Source organism: Symphalangus syndactylus, chromosome 22 (genome assembly GCF_028878055.3).
Source record: "Symphalangus syndactylus isolate Jambi chromosome 22, NHGRI_mSymSyn1-v2.1_pri, whole genome shotgun sequence".
Lineage (NCBI taxonomy): Eukaryota > Metazoa > Chordata > Mammalia > Primates > Hylobatidae > Symphalangus > Symphalangus syndactylus.
In genome coordinates, this window is record NC_072444.2 from 43,500,604 (window position 1) to 43,518,450 (window position 17,847).

The following is a 17,847-nucleotide window of genomic DNA, read 5'->3' on the forward strand; positions in this document are numbered from 1 at the left end:
TGAAGTCTAGGCAGGGGCTGGTGAAGGCCTTGGAGCAGTGGACCCAGGAGAGAGGGTTGCATGGGAGAGACACCGGAGGCAGAACGCTCTGGGTCCACTCCGTGGTCAATAAACCAGGAGGTGCAGTTCCCCTGAGGGCCAGGGTGCCTCAGCTAATGAGCGATGGCTGTGGTGCCGCTCTGTCCTAGGTGGCGGGTGCAGCTGGGAGCACAGGAAGGGCTTTGCTTTCCTGGGGCCCGGGGCTTACATTTTAGGGGGCCCACAAGGACAGACAATTGGAGTGAAATCAGGAGCAGAAGGCGTGTGGGCAACTCCCTGTGGCCCATTGGGCACCGGGAGCCTGTCATCCAGGGGGGACCAAAGGAAGATGAGGTCTATGGGGAGGCCCCAGGTCCAGCCTGGGGCATGGGGTACATGTGACAGGGAAGCGGGAGGCACGTGGGCAAGGTGATTCCCAGCACAGTGGGGCTGGCGAGGAGAGGGAAAGGGAACCAGCCCCGCCTCAGGGGCCCCGCCAGCACTGGGCTTCTCCGCAGCTGTCATGGAGGGTGGAGCGGCACCAGCTCTTTTTCCTCCCTTCCATTGGCTACTGGGAGGTGGCAGGTGGGCAGCTCACCATGGTCAGGTAGTGGTACTCGGAGGGCGTGCCCAGGCTCAGCAGCTGCTTGTCCTCAGCACTCATCCCCATGAGCATGCAGTAGAAGATATGGTAGTTCCGCTCCTCGGGGGCCTGGCAGGGAGGGAGGACATTCCAGACAGATTCTTGAGCCATTCCCCTGAGGCCTCAGGGCCTCAGACTGCCTCTGCCCAGCCCAGCCCTGGCCTCTGCTCCAAGTCTCTCAGCCAGGAGCAGCTCTGGCACTGACCCAGGGCCAGCCTGGCTTGGTTGCTGTCCCTGTCCCGGGCCTCCACGGCTGTCTCATCCCTGCCTTGAGAACTCCATTTCCCTGCATCTTGACTGCTCCTTGAAGCCCTGACACTGCTGTGCCCAAAGTCCCCAGGCCAGGAGTGATGGCACAGAGTCAGGGCTCTCTTACAGTCCCACAGTCTTCATAGGCACTTAGTGGCCCACGAGAGATCTGACAGCCACGGGGCTCCCTAGGCCTTCGGTATTTTTTTTTTTTCCAAGAGAAGGTCTTGCTCTGTCACCCAAGCTAGAGTGCAGTGGTGCAATCTTGGCTCACTGCAGCCTCGAAGTCCTGGATTCAAGCCATCCTCCCACCTCAGCCTACCAAGTAGCTAAGATCACAGGCACATACCACCACACCCAGCTAAGTTTTGTATTTTTTGTAGAGATGGGGTTTTGCATTGTTGCCTAGGGTGCCTTCTGTATTTTTTAAAACACTATTTATTAATGCATTCTGATAAAAATCAAACAATCTGAAGCAAATGCAGTAGTGTTAAAAGATGGGAGTCTCAGGTGGGCTGTAATCCCAGCAGTTTTGGGAGGCTAAGGCAGGAAGATTACTTGAGCTCAGGAGTTTGAGAGCAGCCTGGGCAATATAGTGAGACCTCATCCCTACAAAAAATAAGAAAATTAGCTGGATGTGGTGGTGAACACCTCTAGTCTCAGCTACTCAAAAGGCTGAGGTGGGAGGATCAAAAACAAAAAAATGAGAGCTCCTTTCCACCCTGCCTTCCACTTCCTTAAATTCCCTCCTCCCCACCCCAGAACCTAGACATTTTTAAAAAAACATTTACCTATAGTATATCTATAAATAGTTCTCTCTTTTCTTTTCTTTCCTTTTTTTTTTTTTTTTACACAAAACATATTTATGGTTCTGCTACTTCCTTTTTTTTTCACCTAAACATATCTCTTGGTGATCCTTCACGTTGACATGGACAGACTGCTTCCTCTGTAGTATAGACACGCCAGAATTTTTAAATCTCTCTTTTCTTGGGCAGGCCTTGTTTCTCATCTGCTTTAGAAATTTCCTGCTCATTTCAGGGTATCATTTTGGGTGACAAGTTCTATGAACTCAGCAACCGCTGTATCAAGAAATAGGAGCTTCTAAACAGGGCAGAGAGACTCTGCCATGTGCTGGCTCTGTGACCCTGGACAAGGGGCCGAACTTAACTGGACTCAGTTTTCTTATCTGTACAATAGGGATAAAAAGACCTACCTCTCATGGTTGTGAAGGTCAAATGAGATAAAACAGGAAAAGTATAGCACCAGGTCAGGGGTCACTAAATGTGACCTTCCTTCTCAGCTTGCCACAGTGCCGAGGCATCTGTCCCTCTCACACAGCCATAGCCCCTCTGTTGGTGGCATTCTCCCCTCTGGACCCCTTCTGTGTGTGTGCATTCATTTGCACACATGCATGTATTAGGTGTTATGCCATCATACGAGAGCACCCCCCCCACACACACACACATACAGGTGCATTAATTCTGCTGTTGTGGGTGCCACGTGTTGGGATCCCTACCATTTGGGACTGGCTACATTATCGCCCAGTGCAAAAGGAAACCATGGGCCCTCTTGCTAAAAAGCTAGTAAGAATTTCAAGGTGGCAATAGCAGAGCATGAAACCAAGCATGGGGCCCCCTGAGCACAGGGCCTGGTGTGACAACACAGGCCACATGCCACTGTACTTCCTGGCAATGTGGTATTTGGGATACTGTCATCTGTGTCTTTCTGCCATGTCCCCTAACACACCTGAAGATATGGCCCACCCAACTAGCCTAGTCTCAGAATTAATTCTAGTAGAGATGAGGAATGATAGGCACCAAAGAAAGAAGAAATTTATGTGAATGGAAAATTCAAAATGGAGAAAAGTCTTTTTTGAGACAGAGTTTCACTGTCTTTCCCAGGCTGGAGTGCAGCGGTGCAATCTCAGCTCACTGCAACCTCTGCCTCCTAGGCTCAAGCAATTCTCATGCCTCAACCTCCCAAGTAGCTGGGATTACAGGCGTGTGCCACTGCCTAGCTAATTTTTTTTTTCATATTTTTTGTAGAGGCAGGGTTTTGCCATGTTGGCCAGGCTGATCTCAAACTCCTGGCCTCAAGTAACCCACCTGCCTTGGCCTCCCATAAGTGCTGGGATTAGAGGCGTGCGCCACCGAGCCCTGCTCAAAATCGAAAAATTTCTATCATTTGCTGTCCTGGCATACTGGGGAAGGGCCCTCATTATCCAGCGAGGCCTGTGGGTTCTGGGAGGGCCCCTGGGGAAGAGGGGAGGAGAGGTGAGAGTGGTGAAAGGGGGCCCCTCTTGGAAACCTCCCCCATTCCCTCAACTCCTGACCTGGGCAGGTGGAGGCCTCACCTGCCGGCAGACCCGGGACTTCTCCAGGAGAAACTGCTCGATGCGCGCGCCCTCGATCACCCCGCTGGGGTTAAAATAGATGTCAATGTACTTCCCAAAGCGGCTTGAGTTGTCGTTGCGGATTGTCTTGGCATTTCCAAAGGCTGAAGGTAAGCAGGCGATGCCCATGATGGGAGCAGAGAGGAGAAAATGTAATTTGAGTGGGATCATGTAAGAGGGCTTCTCAGAGGAGGTGGCCGAGCCTTGAATTGAAGAAGGGGCACGGCTGCACCAGACAGTGATGGAAGCCGAGGGCCTGCTAAGAGGAAGACAAAAATGCAGGGAAAACCTCGGAGGTCAGAAAAAGCATGGAGTGTGCTTGCAGACACAGAAATCTTGTCAGAGTGTGGGATGCAGGAGGAAAGCAGTGGAAGGTAGACAGAACTAGTTCGTAGGTAGGGCGAGGTGGCACAGAGCCTTAAACACCAGGCTCAGAACTTGGGCAATCATTCTGCAGTAATAAGGGAAGCAGTAAAGCTTCTGAGAGAGTGTGGGAGGAGATTCACAGCTTAGAAAGATGGCTCAGGTTGCAGGGCTAAGGCTGATACGGAGAGGCCAAGCTGGCATGGGGAGTGGCAACAGCGTGTCCAGGCCAGGGCACATGGAAGTGGTCAGTCTTTTTTGTAAAGCTGTTTCTGCAAGCTTTTCTGATGTGATCCACAGTAAGAAAGATATTTTGCATTACATCCTAGTATATACACATGTCCACCTGCACACACAAAGTTAGAACAAAATACTCAGTTCTAGTTATTATGAAGAGTGATGTGCTGGGGTGTTTCTATTCTATGATATTTGATTTGTTCTAAAAGACTGATTTTATGGCCCATTAATGGTTAGAATACAGTCTCAGAATACCAGCATCCAGCATAGTCCCATGAAACAAAGGAAAAGGGTTCCTTGGGGAAGTAGGTTTAGGAAACATGGCACCCTGTCTCCCTCTCGAGGAATCCCAATGCACGGCAGAGCCTCTGAGAAGTGCCACAGTTACAAAACCTGTTTAACTTATTGAACCCAGTGTGGCCATCATGGGGGTGACTGGTTGGGTGTCTCTTCAAGAAAGAATCTGATGCAGGCAGGTTTGTTTTTTTTTGTACTAACTGACAGGCTGATCTTAAAATGTACTATATATGGAAAGGTAAATGACCTAGAATAGCCAAGTTTGAAAAAGAATAACAAAATTGGAGGGCACATGCTATCTGATTGCACCGCTTCCTACAGAAATCAAGAGTGTAGCACTGGTGAAAGAATAGACAGAGAGGGGAATTGAAGATAAGAGAGAATCCAGAAACAGCCCCATACATGGATGGTCAATTGATTTTAGACAGGGGTGCAAAGGTAAGTCGATAGAGAAAAAATAGTCTTTTTGACAAATAGGACTGGAACAGTAGAGTATCGACATGCAAAACAAAAAAAGAGAGAAGAAGAAAAAGAAAGGAAGGAAGGAGAAAAAAGATGAGAAAGAAACAAGGAAGGAAAGAAAAGTCTTTTTTTTTTTTTTTTTTTGAGACAGTCTCACTCTGTCGCCCAGGCTGGAGTGCAATGGTACGATCTTGGCTCACTGCAAACTTTGCCTCCTGGGTTCAAGCGATTCTCCTGCCGCAGCATCCCAAGTAGATGGGATTATAGGTGCATGCCACCACGCTCAACTAAGTTCTGTGTTTTTAGTAGAGATGGGGTTTCCACATGTTGACCAGGCTGGTCTTGAACTCCTGACCTCAAGCGATCTGACTGCCTTGGCCTCCCAAAGTTCTGGGATTACTGGCTTAAGCCATCACGCCCAGCCAAACGTCTTTTTTTCTATGCTGTGTACCTTGCACCGTAGAAAAATATCAGATCACAAATGTAAATCATAAATTGGATCATCAACCTAAATATAAGACCTAAAACTACAAAACATATGGGAAAAACATAGGAGAAAATCTCTGGGTTAGGCAAAGATTTCTTAGATACAACACAAAAAAAATGACCCATAGAAGAAAAAAAGGAAAAATTGAACTTCATCAAAATTTAAAACTTCTGCCCTGCAAAAGACCCTGTCTAGAGAACGAAAAGACAAGCCACAAACTCAGACACAATATAAGATGTTAACACCTATCTTATAAAGGACTTGTATCCAGAACACATAATGAACTCTTAAAACTCACTAGTGGCCAGGCACGGTGGCTCACGCCTGTAATCCCAGCACTTTGGGAGGCCGAGGCGGGTGGATCACCTGAGGTCGGGAGTTTGAGACCAGCCTGACTAACATGGAGAAACCCCATCTCTACTAAAAATACAAAATTAACTGGGCATGGTGGTGCATGCCTATAATTCCAGCTACTCGGGAGGCTGAGGCAGGAGAATCGCTTGAACCCGGCAGGCGGAGGTTGCAGTGAGCCGAGATCGTGCCATTGTGCTCCAGCCTGGGCAACAAGAGCGAAACTCCGTCTAAAAAAAAATAAAAAGCAAACAAACAAAAAACAAACAAGCAAAAAAAAAAAAAACTCACTAGTAAGGAAATAGACCAATTAAAGAATATTAAAGAATAGGCAAAAGATTTGAACTGACACTTCACCAGAGAAGATATACAGAGGGGAGGTAAACATGCGGAAAGATGCTAACATCCTTAGTCGTCAGGGCCACGGGAGTTACAAGCATGCTCCACACATATCAGAAGGCAGACCGTGTCCTTCACCGTGCCAGGTACTGGTGGGGACACAGGACAACCAGAATGTTCCTGCTCTGCTGGTGGGAAAGCAAAATGCTGCGACCACTTTGGAAAACATTTCGGAAGTTTCTGACAAAGAAAAATGGCTCACTTGCCTTTTGAGCCAACAATTTCACTCCTGCATATTTATCGAAGGGAAAGACCTATGTGCACACAAAAACCCGTATGTGAATGTTTATAGAGGTTTTACTCCTAGTAGCTAAAAACAATAAACAACCCAGATGTCCTAAACAGGTGGGGAAGCTGTGGTACCTCCACACAATGGAATTCTACTCAGCACTAAAAAGGAATGAATCACTGCTGCAGGCAGCAACAAGGAAGAATCCCAAATAGCCAAGGTAACTAGACACAAAAGGCTACAAACCCTGTGATTTTACTTCTATGACGTTCTGGAAAAGACAAAACTGTGAAGCAGGGTGGGGGAAAGACAAATCAGTAGTTGCCAGGGGAGGAGTTGGGAAGACGGGGTGACTATGAAGGGGCGTGAGGGAAGATCTGGGGGGTGATGGGAACATTCTATTTCATGATGATGATGGGAGCCATAGGCCTGTATGAGTTTGTCAAAACTCACAAAACTGTACATGAACAAGGTGAATATTTACTATATGTAAAGCAAACTTCAGTTGTAACGAAATGAGAGAGACTGTGCTGTCCAGCAGCTGACAGCCTTGGGGCTGAGGCCACAGGCTTCTGGGCAGCCCCGACTAGACTGAGGCCGGGGTCACCGGGGCCAAAGGCAGGAGCCTTCTAAGGAGCAGTTTGCTCCAGAGCCCCCTGCTGGGTCGGCCAAGACTTAGATCTGGATCACAGCATGAGCCTCTCCCGACTCAAGCTGCTTCCTCTCCTTTTCCTGTTCATAAGCGTCTGAGCAGCATCCAAGTTTGAAGGCTCATCCTGCCCACTCCTGCTTCCTCCCACTTTGCCTTCCGCAGGTCTACCCCTCGATAAACCTCTTGCAGTCCTCACTCTGGCCCAGCAACTGCTTTCCAGTTCAGTTCCAGCAACTGAACACACACATCTAGCATTTCACAAATTGATTTGATCTTGGATGCCTTTTTAAAAAGAATACTCCTTACAATCCCGTGGAAAACACACCTGGTGAAAATTTATTAAGTCCTCAGTCTTTCCCCTTTGTGCTGCCTGGCCCCCTTCCCCTACCATGCACCCCACCCTTGTGTTTTGTGTCCCAAGGGTCTGGAGGAGTTGCTGAAGGTTTGTGGCCTATCCCGTCCCTCCCCATGGTCCCACCTGGCAGGAAGTCTCCAGTGGGGCTGGGGGAGAAGGGTGGGTCCCAGAGTGATGCTTACCCTCCAGGATGGGGTTGGCTTCCAGGACCTGCTGCTCAATCCACGAATGCTGGCCACTGACGGTGGCCAGGAACTGCAGGATGAGTTTGGTGGTCTCCGTCTTGCCAGCCCCAGACTCGCCGCTGCAAAAAGGGTGTGCAGGGACATGAGGCCACAAAACAACTATTTTTTTCAACACCTCTCAACTGTCCTGCAAACCCCAGTCCTGCTTTCTGAGCCAGTCTGACAGGGATGGCCTCTCCCCTGCAGAAATCCCACTGCATTGAAGCCCTGAAGTCCCCTGCGGGTCTCAGACTGCCTGTGTTGTACATGTTACTGTGTTTGTCTTTTCTTTTCTGCTCGGCTGCAAGCTCCTTGGCACACTCGGGTCTGATTCGTTCCAGGGTCAGCACCACAGTGCCCAGGACATACAGAAGGCTGAGTGAGATGACTCAATGTCTTCCTAATGAAAGGGTGGCCCACAGGCCAGCAGCAGGCTCGGAATGCAAATGCCCAGGTCACACAGGTTCTGTTGGTCAGAATCTGCATTTTCACAGGATCCCCAGAGGATTCCTACATTTTGGAGTTTGCAAAACAGACTCCCACAGTCTCATTATCCAGCTTCAACTCCTGGCCAATTTTGTTTCCCCTCCTGTACTATTTTAAAGCAAATCCCAGATATTGCTTCATCTGAAAATATTACCTTTTTTTTTTTTTTTTTTTTTTGAGACGGAGTCTCATTCTGTCGCCCAGGCTGGAGTACAGTGGCATAATTTCAGCTCACTGCAACCTCCACCTCCTGGGTTCAAGTGATTCTCATGCCTCAGCCTCCCGAGTAGCTGGGATTACTGGTGCCTGCCACCACGCCCAGGTGATTTTTATATTTTTAGTAGAGATAAGGTTTCACCATGTTGACCAGGCTGGTCTCAAACTCCTGACCTCAGATGATCTGCCTGCCTCGGCCTCCCAGAGTGCTGGGATTACAGGCATGAGCACCGTGTTTGGCCTGAAAATATTGTCTTTTTTTTTTTTTTTTTTTTTTGAGACGGAGTCTTGCTGTTGTTGGCCTGGGCTGGAGTGGAATGGCACGATCTCAGCTCACTGCAACCTCTGCCCCCTCCAGTTCCAGCAATTCTCCTGCCTCAGCCTCCCAAGTAGCTGAGATTATAGGCGCCAGCCACCAAGCGGGGCTAATTTTTATATTTTTAGTAGAGACAGGGTTTCACCATATTGGCCAGGCTAGTCTCGAACTCCTGACCTCAGGTGATCCACTTGCCTCGGCCTCCCAAAGTGCTGGGATTAAAGGCGTGAGCTACCGCACCCGGCCAAAATATTACCTTTTTTAAAAGTTATGATCAAAATACCCACAATCACTATGCCAGCAAAGCAGAGTGAGATCAACGAACCTCCAGTGATAGCTGCGGACTCCCCTGAGTGCCTGTCAAGCGCCAGGCGTTTTTATAAACACGAGCTCATCAAATAACCTGCCATTGTAGAGACAGGGGCTTAAGGGGACTTGCCCACAGCCCTGGGGGAGGAAAGGGCAGGAGGAGAACGCAATTTGACTCAAAGTGATAAGTGACGTTCTGCTCACTACAAGGAACCAAAATCAGGGGGCTCTTTCCTCTCCTTGTTCACACTCGGCCAGCCCCGCCAACCTCCAGGTGGAGCCACACCGTAAGCTCCCTGGCCAGCCAGCCTGAGGCCCAGCTCTGCTGAGAGGCCTCTTGCCCTGCCTCTGGGGGCAGGTTGGGAGTTCCAGCTTTCTCCCAGAGCGCCTGTCTGCTGTCTTCTCCAGAGCCCTGGGTTTGAATTCCCCACTTCACTGCTGTGTACCACTGGAACAGAATCTCAGCCCCTCTGATTGTAGGTCTCTCCAGCAGTAACACGGGACCATATCATGGGAATAAGAGCATCTCCTTCAGAGGGTTGCTAAGGACACGAAATGTGATCACCTGTGCCTTAGGACTTCATTCTGTTCTCTGTTCAACATCCCTCCTCAGAGAGGCCGTGCCTGGCCTGCCCCCTATCTAATTCAGAGGCCGACATCACCCTTTCCTCTCCCCTGCTGTGTTTTTCTTCAAAGCTGTTAGGACCTGCATAAAAACGCACTTATTTGTTGCTTGTCTGTCTCCGCTTCTAGAATATAAGCTCCCTGAGGAAGGGATTCTGGTCCCTTTTGTTAGCTGCTGCCTCACCATGTTAGGACAGTGCGGGGCACACAGTTGGGGCATGACAAAACCTCAAACGACTGAATGAATGAAGGAATGAATGAATGAATGAATCCCCCAGGCGGATCATGTCGTCCACGCCCTGGACTGAGTTGGGGTGCATGGGGCTGAGGACACCAAAGTCCTCTGCTCGGATCCAGTGTTCCTGGAACAACGGGTGCAGACTCCCCTGAGGGGTGGCTTCCAACCCCGTGGCCAGCCTGCCACTCCCTCCCCTCCAAGTTCTCAGGGTCTATGGTCACCGGTAGAGAGGCCAGGCCAGGCAGGGAGTCTCTGAAGCAGTCAGGACCTAGACTGGAGGGGACACTTTCCTTCTGGTCCTCTAGTGATCTGAGAGCTGTCCCCTGGAGCTGCTGCTCCTCTGTCCTCACCTGAGGCCTGCCCTGAGATTTTTTTTGAGTGGGCCTCACCTATTCAACTCCTGCATCTTCAAGTGCCTAACCTGGGTCCCATATCTTTTTCTTTTTTTATTTTTACAGAGACAGGGTCTTGCTATGTTGTCCAGGCTGGTCTGAAACTCCTGGCCTCAAGCAATCCTCCTCCCTTGACCTCCCAAGTCACTGGGATTATAGGCATGAGCTACTATGCCTGACATCTGGGGCCCATTTCTAAAGGAACCCAGCCCAACTTCCTTCCTTGACTCAGTAAACCTTTATTAAAGGCTGGTCAGTCCAGTCCCTGGTGACACGATGAAAGCCTAGGTTCTGAAGGAAGGAAGCTTTGGAGGAACTGCTCGGGGTGCAGGGTAGCTGGGGCCATTGTGTGCTGTGGAGAAGGGTGTGTGCCATGGAGTAGGGAGAGCTCCTCCCTCGCCTGACCTTGCAGGCATGCTGGTGGGGAGCAGTTCAGGGAGATGCCTGGAGGCGGTGCCTGACCCCTCTGCCTCACCTGATGATGCAGCACTGGTCCCTCTTGTTCCTCTTCATGTTGAAGTAGCAGTTGTTGGCGACGGCAAAGACATGTGGGGGCAGCTCGCCCATATGGCGGCTGTAGTAGAGCTGTACCTGCTCCAGGGTGTAGAGCGGTAGCACCTGGAACGGGTTCACGGCCACCAGGATGGAGCCTGTGTACGTCTGGGAAGGAAACAGGTGGTCAGTGCCCTCTGTCCCTGGCAGAGATACTCGGCCCTGGCCTTGGCCTTGGCCCTGCCCTCAGGGGGTTATCAGGGCCACTGACTTTGGTGGGGAAGTAGAATCTGATTCTGGGCGAGGGAGATAAGACATTCAGCTGTGCAGATCCCTCCTCTGGGAAGATGGGATGTCCATCAGGAAGGTGAGCTCCCAGGGGACATATTTCCAGGAAGATCAAATGTTAACTGTTTGGTACCCTGCCTGGTATTTAGAAGGGACTCGATAAAAATGGACTAAGTATGAAATGGGTTTTCACCTGCATCCCGCAGGGGCTTTCATATAGGCTGGTCAACAACTGGCCCTCACAGACCCCAACCCCAAATTTTGTGTGCCCCTGGGACCTCCGCCCTGGATCAGCTGCCCATCTGGAGCCCCCACCCGGCCCCACTGCCCCTCAGGGGGTGGGGCAGGCAGAGCCTGCACAATAAGCCACATGAGCATGGCATCCTGGTTTTCACTTTAGGAAAGAAGAGGACGTGCCCTCTGGCTTCAGGCTGTGACACCAGATGAGGAGTGCAGGCACAAGCCCTTTGGAAGCACAAGCTGCCTTCCTCTGAGCAGCCCAGAAGGGCCGGTCAGAACCGAGCTAGCCACCCTCCAGACCAGAGAGGCCCAGGCAGGCAGTGGCTTCTGCAGGCCACACCTACTTAGGCCGAGCTGGTGTCGGTTTTGGAATACCACCTCCCCTGGAAAAATCTGCAATGGAACCAGGATGAGAGCTTCAGGCTGCGGTGAACCTCCATCCAGGCCAGGTTTGCGGGGAGGGCCCACATCCATCCCCATGGCCCCCTCGTCTGGTGAATCAGGACCTTGGGATCCGGGCTGTCACGGGCCTCACTCTTGGGAGGCCAGGGGCTTTCTGTCTAGTGACTCTGTCTCTACAACATGCCTGGGAAGGAGAGGGCAGAGGATGATGGCCACCTGATGGCCATCTGCAGCCCTCACTGAGCACAGACTGTGCCAGGCACTGTGCTATCACTCTACGCATCGGCTTCCTCCCCTCCAGGGTGGGATCACCCTGTTTGTTTGGGACTGGGCAGCAGAGATTGGGAAAAGTTAGGCACCTCACCCACCTCCCTCAGTGAGGGCATGGGGGGCAGTGCCCCCTGTGCATCATTTTCTTCTCCCTGTCCAGGAGGTTGGCACCTGTGAGGGGCTCCCCTGTGGACACAGGGCTGGGGCGACTCACATAGATCTTGTGCTGCTGGTAGCGGATCAGGAGGTTGTGCACCATGCCTGCCTCGTTCAGGTCCCCCAGGCGGATCATGTCGTCCACGCCCTGGACTGAGTTTGGGTGCATGGGACTGAGGACACCAAAGTCCTCTGCTCGGATCCAGTGTTCCTGGAACAATGGGTGCAGACTCCCCTGAGGGGTGGCCTCCATCCTCGTGGCCAGCCTGCCACACCCTCCCCTCTAAGTTCTCAGCATCAAGATGAACTTCCAGGTCATGGGTCAGCTGACCTGGGGCGGTGGCCAGCCTCCAGCCAGGGTCAGTCTATGAGAAGGGTTAAGGGACTCCTGTGGCAGGATCCAGTTCATCGATGGCTGGGTCAGCATGGGTCTAGGGCCCAGGGTTAGGGCATAGCTGGGGCTAGGGCTGAATTTCAGACCCGGGACAAAGGAGCTTGTAGCCAGAAGTTAGATCTAGGGTCAGGTTGCAGCTGGGAGCCTTGCAGGTTGTTGGAACAAGACTGCACAAATAAAGCTTTTTAAAAAAACTACAGTGTTACACAAATAGAAGATATTGTTATTATTTTACTGACTTCCATCATCTGGATCTCACAGGCCACAGCTTAGAAACTTCTCCTTGGAGTCTAAGCCTGCAGCATCCTGCTGAGCAGAGAGGACAATCTGAGGAGCTAAGTGACCGGCTGGACACTCCACTGTAAGCCCTTCCCTGCTCACCACCTAGCTGGCCCTGACCCCTCTGGTGGACGAGCTGGTCACCCCCAGGCCACTCCAGGTTGCTGGCCTCTTACTTGTGTATTTTGCCCTGTCCTGCCCCTCCACACACCTTCCTCACCCACCTTTTCCCCTTGCCCGTTTCATTTTGCAAACTGGCTTTCTACCCCTCTGGCCCTTCCAGAGCTCCTTTCCCACTTCTCCACTTCCTGCTCCCCTAATTCTCTTCATTTCCCTGGACTGCAACTCTTGAAACGTTCCCCAGGACACACAGACCATGTTCACCATGGCACGACTCCACCGTGATCTGTCCTGCCACCCAGGTCCCCACTTGGCCTTGGAGCCCCTGGTGTTGGGGAGAGGCTTCGCAGGGTGGGGAGGGCTCCGGGGCCCTGGAGGTGAGGGCAGGGCAGGGCCCAGAGGAAAGCCCCAGAACACTGACCTTGCCCTCGTCATCTTCAACCAAGACCTTGCCTGGCTTTGTCTCTTTGATGATGCCCCCGATGGCCACGCCGGTCTTGTGGGTGGAGGGAGGCTCCAGCCACACGTGGTCACCCTGGAGGGCAGACAGAAGACAGTGGTGTGATCCCCGCTCTCTTCCCCTCCCTGCTGGATACCTACCTTTCTTCGGGGCTATGCCTTCCAGCCCAGAGCTCCCAAGGTGGCTGAAGCTTGTCTCTCCTTTCCTCTCCTCCCCTCTCCCCCTTCCTCTCCCATCTCTCTTTCTCCCTCTCTCTCCTGGCCCAGGTTTCCTTTGAGCATGTGTCACCTGCCCTGCTCACTGGGCAGGTACCAGGCGCCTGTACAGCTTCTGTCCATGTCTTTGCCTTGTCTGGGACAATAAGCTGACAAGAACAGCAGCTCCGGTCTCACCACAGCAACTCTCATAATGAAAAAGAAACTTGGCTACTATTTAGGAAGGTGGTGTGGCTGGGTGGTTAAAAGAGAAAGTGCTTCTCAAGCTTGATGACGGTAGCAAGAGTTGCATCCTCTCAGAAATCACCCACAAGCAATAGGAGGATGAGAAACAGAAACAAGCACTAGAAGACACAGGAGGAAACTGAAAAGGTGGCCCCAGCTATAGATTCCAGAAAGAGAGGGCAAAGTTCACTTCTCCAAGGCAGGAGCCCATCCTGGCATGCAAAAGCAGCATGTCTTGCTGCAGCAGCAGGAGCAAGGGCACAAGGTGGCAGTCGGAGCTTGCCTGGCCTGTCTTGGTTCTAGGAAACAGACCATATTTGCAGGTCTGCCATATTTGCAGGAAGCAGTCTCTCTGTGGGGTGGGAAAAGAGAAGCCTTGCCCTGTGAAAAGCTCTGCAGTACCCAGATCTATTGGGTGGGAGAAGCCACTACTAAAAATTCACATGTGAGATTTCTGCTAGCCTGCACTGTGGCATTGACCCCGCATGAACCTCCTTCTAATCCAAGAAAGCTCACCCCATCTGAAGAGAAGTAATCCAAAAGGAACCAGCACAGTTCTGTGTTCGGAGGTACTGAAACCCAAGAGGAGGAAAGGAGCAAATAACACTCAGCAAAAGAGAAATAACTGCCACAGAGCAGTAGGAAGTTGTGACCAAGTATTTCACCATAATTTACAAAAACTGACCAAAGATTAGGTCAGAGGCAAAAGAGCCCAGGAATTAGATGTGGGACAACTGAGGAAAACGATGTGACATGAGTTGTCAGAGCCAAATGAAAAAATTGAGGAAATGAAAGAAATGCAGACCAGAATGAAAGCAAAATTAGAAACAGCAGGAGAACATGCCTTGATTATAAAAACATGGGAAGAATCATAAAAGGTAGGAAAGAGAAAAGTGAGCAAAATGATATCGAATTTGTTAAAAAACTAGAATTAGGGGCTGGGCATGGTGGTTCACACCTGTAATCCCAGCACTTTGGGAGGCCAAGACAGGCCAGGTGTTTGAGACCAGCCTGGCCAACATGGAGAAACCCTGCCTCTACTAAAAAAAATACAAAAATTGGCTGGGTGCAGTGGCTCACGCCTGTAATCCCAGCACTTTGGGAGGCCGAGGCAGGCGGATCACGAGGTCAGGAGTTCAAGACTAGCCTGGTCAACATAGTGAAACCCTGTCTCTACTAAAAATACAAAAATTAGCCAGGTGTGGTGGCACGCAGCTGTAGTCCCAGCTACATGGGAGGCTGATGCAGGAGAATTGCCTGAACCCAGGAGGCGGAGGTTGCAGTGACTGAGATCATGCCACTACACACCAGCATGGGCAACAGTGCAAGACTCCATCTCAAAAAAAAAAAAAAAACCCACAAAAATTAGCTGGGCATGGTGGTGGGCGCCTGTAATCCCAGCTAATCAGGAGGCTGATGCAGGATAATTGCTTGAATCTGAGAGGTAGAGGTTGCAGTGAACTGTGATCGCGCCACTGCACTCCAGCCTTGCTGACAGAGACTCTGTCAAAAAAGAATACATAAATAAAAAATAAAATAAAATAAAATTAGAATTAGGAAGAAGATCACTATAAAAGATGGGCAAAAATATAAATAAACTTCATTACATGGACTGAATTGTGTCCCTCCAGAATTCATATAGTGAAGCCCCAATTCCTGACATGACCATATTTGCAGATAAGGCTTTCAAGGAGGTAATTAAGGTTAAATAAGGTCCTAAGGGTGTGGTCCTAATCCAACAGGACTGGTGTCTATAAAAAAGGAAGAGGCACCAGAGTGAGATGCATGCACTCTCTCTCTCTCCCTGTCTCTCTCTCTCTCTCCCTCTCTCTCTCTTTTCTCTCTCTCTCTCCTCACCCCCCAGCACAGAAGAAAGGCCATGTGAAGATAAAATGAGAAGACAGCCACCTACAAGTCAGGAAGAGAGGCTTAGCCAGACACCAACCTTAAAGGCACCTTGACCTTGACCTTCCAGCGTCCAGGACCGTGAGAACATAAATGTCTGTGGTTTAGGCCACCCAGTCTGTGATAGCTTGTTATGGCAGTCTAAGCCCCGATGAGGTCAGACAGACCTGGCTGGGTTCTAATCCCTACTCTATATTCCAGGAGTTATACAGCCTTGGGAAAGTCACTTAACTGCTCTGAACCTTAACTTCCTTATCTGTTGAAAGGGTCTGCTTCACAGGCCTGCTGTGAAGATGGAATGCCCTATGGCAGGGAGCCTGCATAGTGTCCAGCACAGAGGGCACCACAGAGGGCTCAACAACCGCCCTCTGTGTCTGAAAGACTTATTCATTAAAAAGATGACCACTCTGCACTTTGGGAGGCCGAGGTGGGTGGGCAGATCACCTGAGGTCAGGAGTTCGAGACAAGCTTGGCCAACGTGGTGAAACCCTGTCTCTACTAAAAACACAAAAATTAACCAGGCATGGTGGTGGGTGCCTGTAGTTCCAGCTACTTGGGTGGCTGAGGCGGGAGGATTGCTTGAACCTGGGAGGCCAAGGTTGCAGTGAGCCGAGATTACGCACTCCAGCCTGGGTGACAGAGTGAGACTCTGTCTAAAAAAAAAAAAAAAAAAAAAAAAAATTACTCTCCTCTCAAAGACACAATCTCTGAAGACAGAGCAGGCCTGCAATTGTAATTGTGAGTAATAGGGCCCCAAAAGGTGTTTTCCTAAACTCTGCTTGCAGTTAGTCACATTCCCAGAGGGACATTTGGCGTTGATGCATCCCGTGGCATATTCCTTTGTGAAATGTTTGGCTTTGTCTTAAAACCACATCATGCTCCAAAGTGGAGCCACGCTCTCATGTTTGCAACTTAGTTACCAGAAGCGCTCACAACCTGACCTTTTAGACCATGTATGTCCTCTCTCCAGCCTGAAACAGCCTAAGCTCTATTCTGTAACTGAAAACAAGAAGCCAATCTTGGCTGTCCATTCTGTGAGTCAGATGCTACCAGGCTTAGTGGCAGCACCAGGGGCTCCTGCATAGTGAAGGTCCTGCTCTCAGCAGTGTGCTCCAGCAGCCAGGAACGATGTCCTATGTGGCTTTGCACTCAGGAGGAGAACAGTCGGGGCATTTTCTTATCAAAGAGCACTTTGCAGCACTGTCCTGCTCTCCTGGACTCTGTGGGGCATGGGGCAAGGGTGGAAATGTGGAGGGCAGGAAAGGATGCACAGGCTGGTTTGGGGCCTCTGCTCTCTGGGCTCACCAGCCTCTGAGCTCTCCACCCTGCACGCCCCGCTGCCAGGCTTCTCAAAGCCTGCCCCTGCCTCCCAGGGCAGGGCAGTTCCCCAGGGTCTGTTGATCAGACAGTAAATGCAAAACTCCTCTGCTTTCTTCCTGTGGAGGAGCCATCTCTTGGCCACTGGAACACAGGAATATTTGTTGAGTGAAGGGAACACGAGGCAGAGTCCAAAGTGGTGATTCAGGCCTGGGTTTCAGTCCTACCCATGCCCACAGTTCCCCAGTTCCCTGTTTTCTCTGGGGGAGCTTCCTGCAACTGCCGCAATGAGACAACTGGGAAACCGCTTCGTTGGCTGGGCAAGGTGGTTCACACCCAGCACTTTGGGAGGCCAAGGCTAGTGGATTGCTTTGAGCTCAGGAGTTCGAGACCAGCCTGGGCAACATGGTAAAACCCCGCCCCTACAAAAAATACAAAAATTAGCTGGCTGTGGTGGCATGCACCTGTGGTCCCAGCTACTCAGGAGGCTGAGGCTGGAGGATTGCTTGAACCCAGGAGGGAGAGGTTGCCGTGAGCTGAGATTGTGCCACTGTACTCCAGCCTGCGTGGCAGAGTGAGACCCTGTCTGAAAAAAAAAAAAAAAAGAGAAAGAAAAGAAAAGAAATCCCTTTGTCAAGACAAAGGGATATGTTAAGCCCTGCATGAAAGTGAGGGATAACGATATATAACTATACATGTATTGCCGAGGCCAGTGGCTGGCCAAACTTGTTTTCTTTAGATGCTAGAATCTGTCATGTTTCCTAAACTCCCCTGTCTCTGGTATTTTCCTATAGGGTCTCATTGCCTTTCCTCTCTTTCCTTGGGAGCGATTCAACTTGGCCTTGAGTAACTTACACCAATAACCCCTAGATCAAATCATACAATTCTTACCAGCCTGAACCCCGACATCCTGAGTCAGCAGTTCCACACGCCTGTATGGAGAGAGAAAGCAGAACGTCAGCTCCATGCACAGCCCCGATAGGAGCCCCTGGAGCATAGGAGCTGGGCTTGTTCACCAACACTTCCCTAAGTGCCCGGCATGGGACCTGGCTCAAAAACAATGCTGAATAAATGGATGAATGAGTTACAGTCCTAGCCCAAGTGCAAGAGCTGTTCTCAGCTTCTTCATCCTACATCACCTTTAT

At 50.7% G+C, this 17,847-nt stretch overlaps 1 protein-coding gene and 1 long non-coding RNA gene across 3 annotated transcripts in view; one reads left to right on the forward strand and one right to left on the reverse strand.

The window, feature by feature from the left end:
* MYO7B (myosin VIIB) overlaps nucleotides 1-17,634 on the reverse strand; it is a 78,202-nt gene extending 60,568 nt beyond the window's left edge. For both annotated transcript variants that reach the window (XM_055262101.2, XM_055262100.2), the window contains exons 1-7: nucleotides 17,594-17,634; nucleotides 13,002-13,115; nucleotides 11,846-11,998; nucleotides 10,415-10,599; nucleotides 7,317-7,438; nucleotides 3,264-3,406; nucleotides 617-730 (exon numbers count right to left, since the gene is read on the reverse strand). In XM_055262101.2, coding sequence (XP_055118076.1) covers nucleotides 617-730; nucleotides 3,264-3,406; nucleotides 7,317-7,438; nucleotides 10,415-10,599; nucleotides 11,846-11,998; nucleotides 13,002-13,115; nucleotides 17,594-17,611 — 849 coding nt within the window. In that variant the 5' untranslated portion in view covers nucleotides 17,612-17,634. The remainder of the gene's footprint in view (nucleotides 1-616; nucleotides 731-3,263; nucleotides 3,407-7,316; nucleotides 7,439-10,414; nucleotides 10,600-11,845; nucleotides 11,999-13,001; nucleotides 13,116-17,593) is intronic.
* LOC129472468 (uncharacterized) lies at nucleotides 6,266-17,291 on the forward strand. The gene is made up of 3 exons (XR_008653950.1): nucleotides 6,266-6,347; nucleotides 12,443-12,542; nucleotides 15,345-17,291. It is a non-coding gene; the product is annotated as an uncharacterized lncRNA (long non-coding RNA).
* Nucleotides 17,635-17,847: the final 213 nt, after the last annotated feature.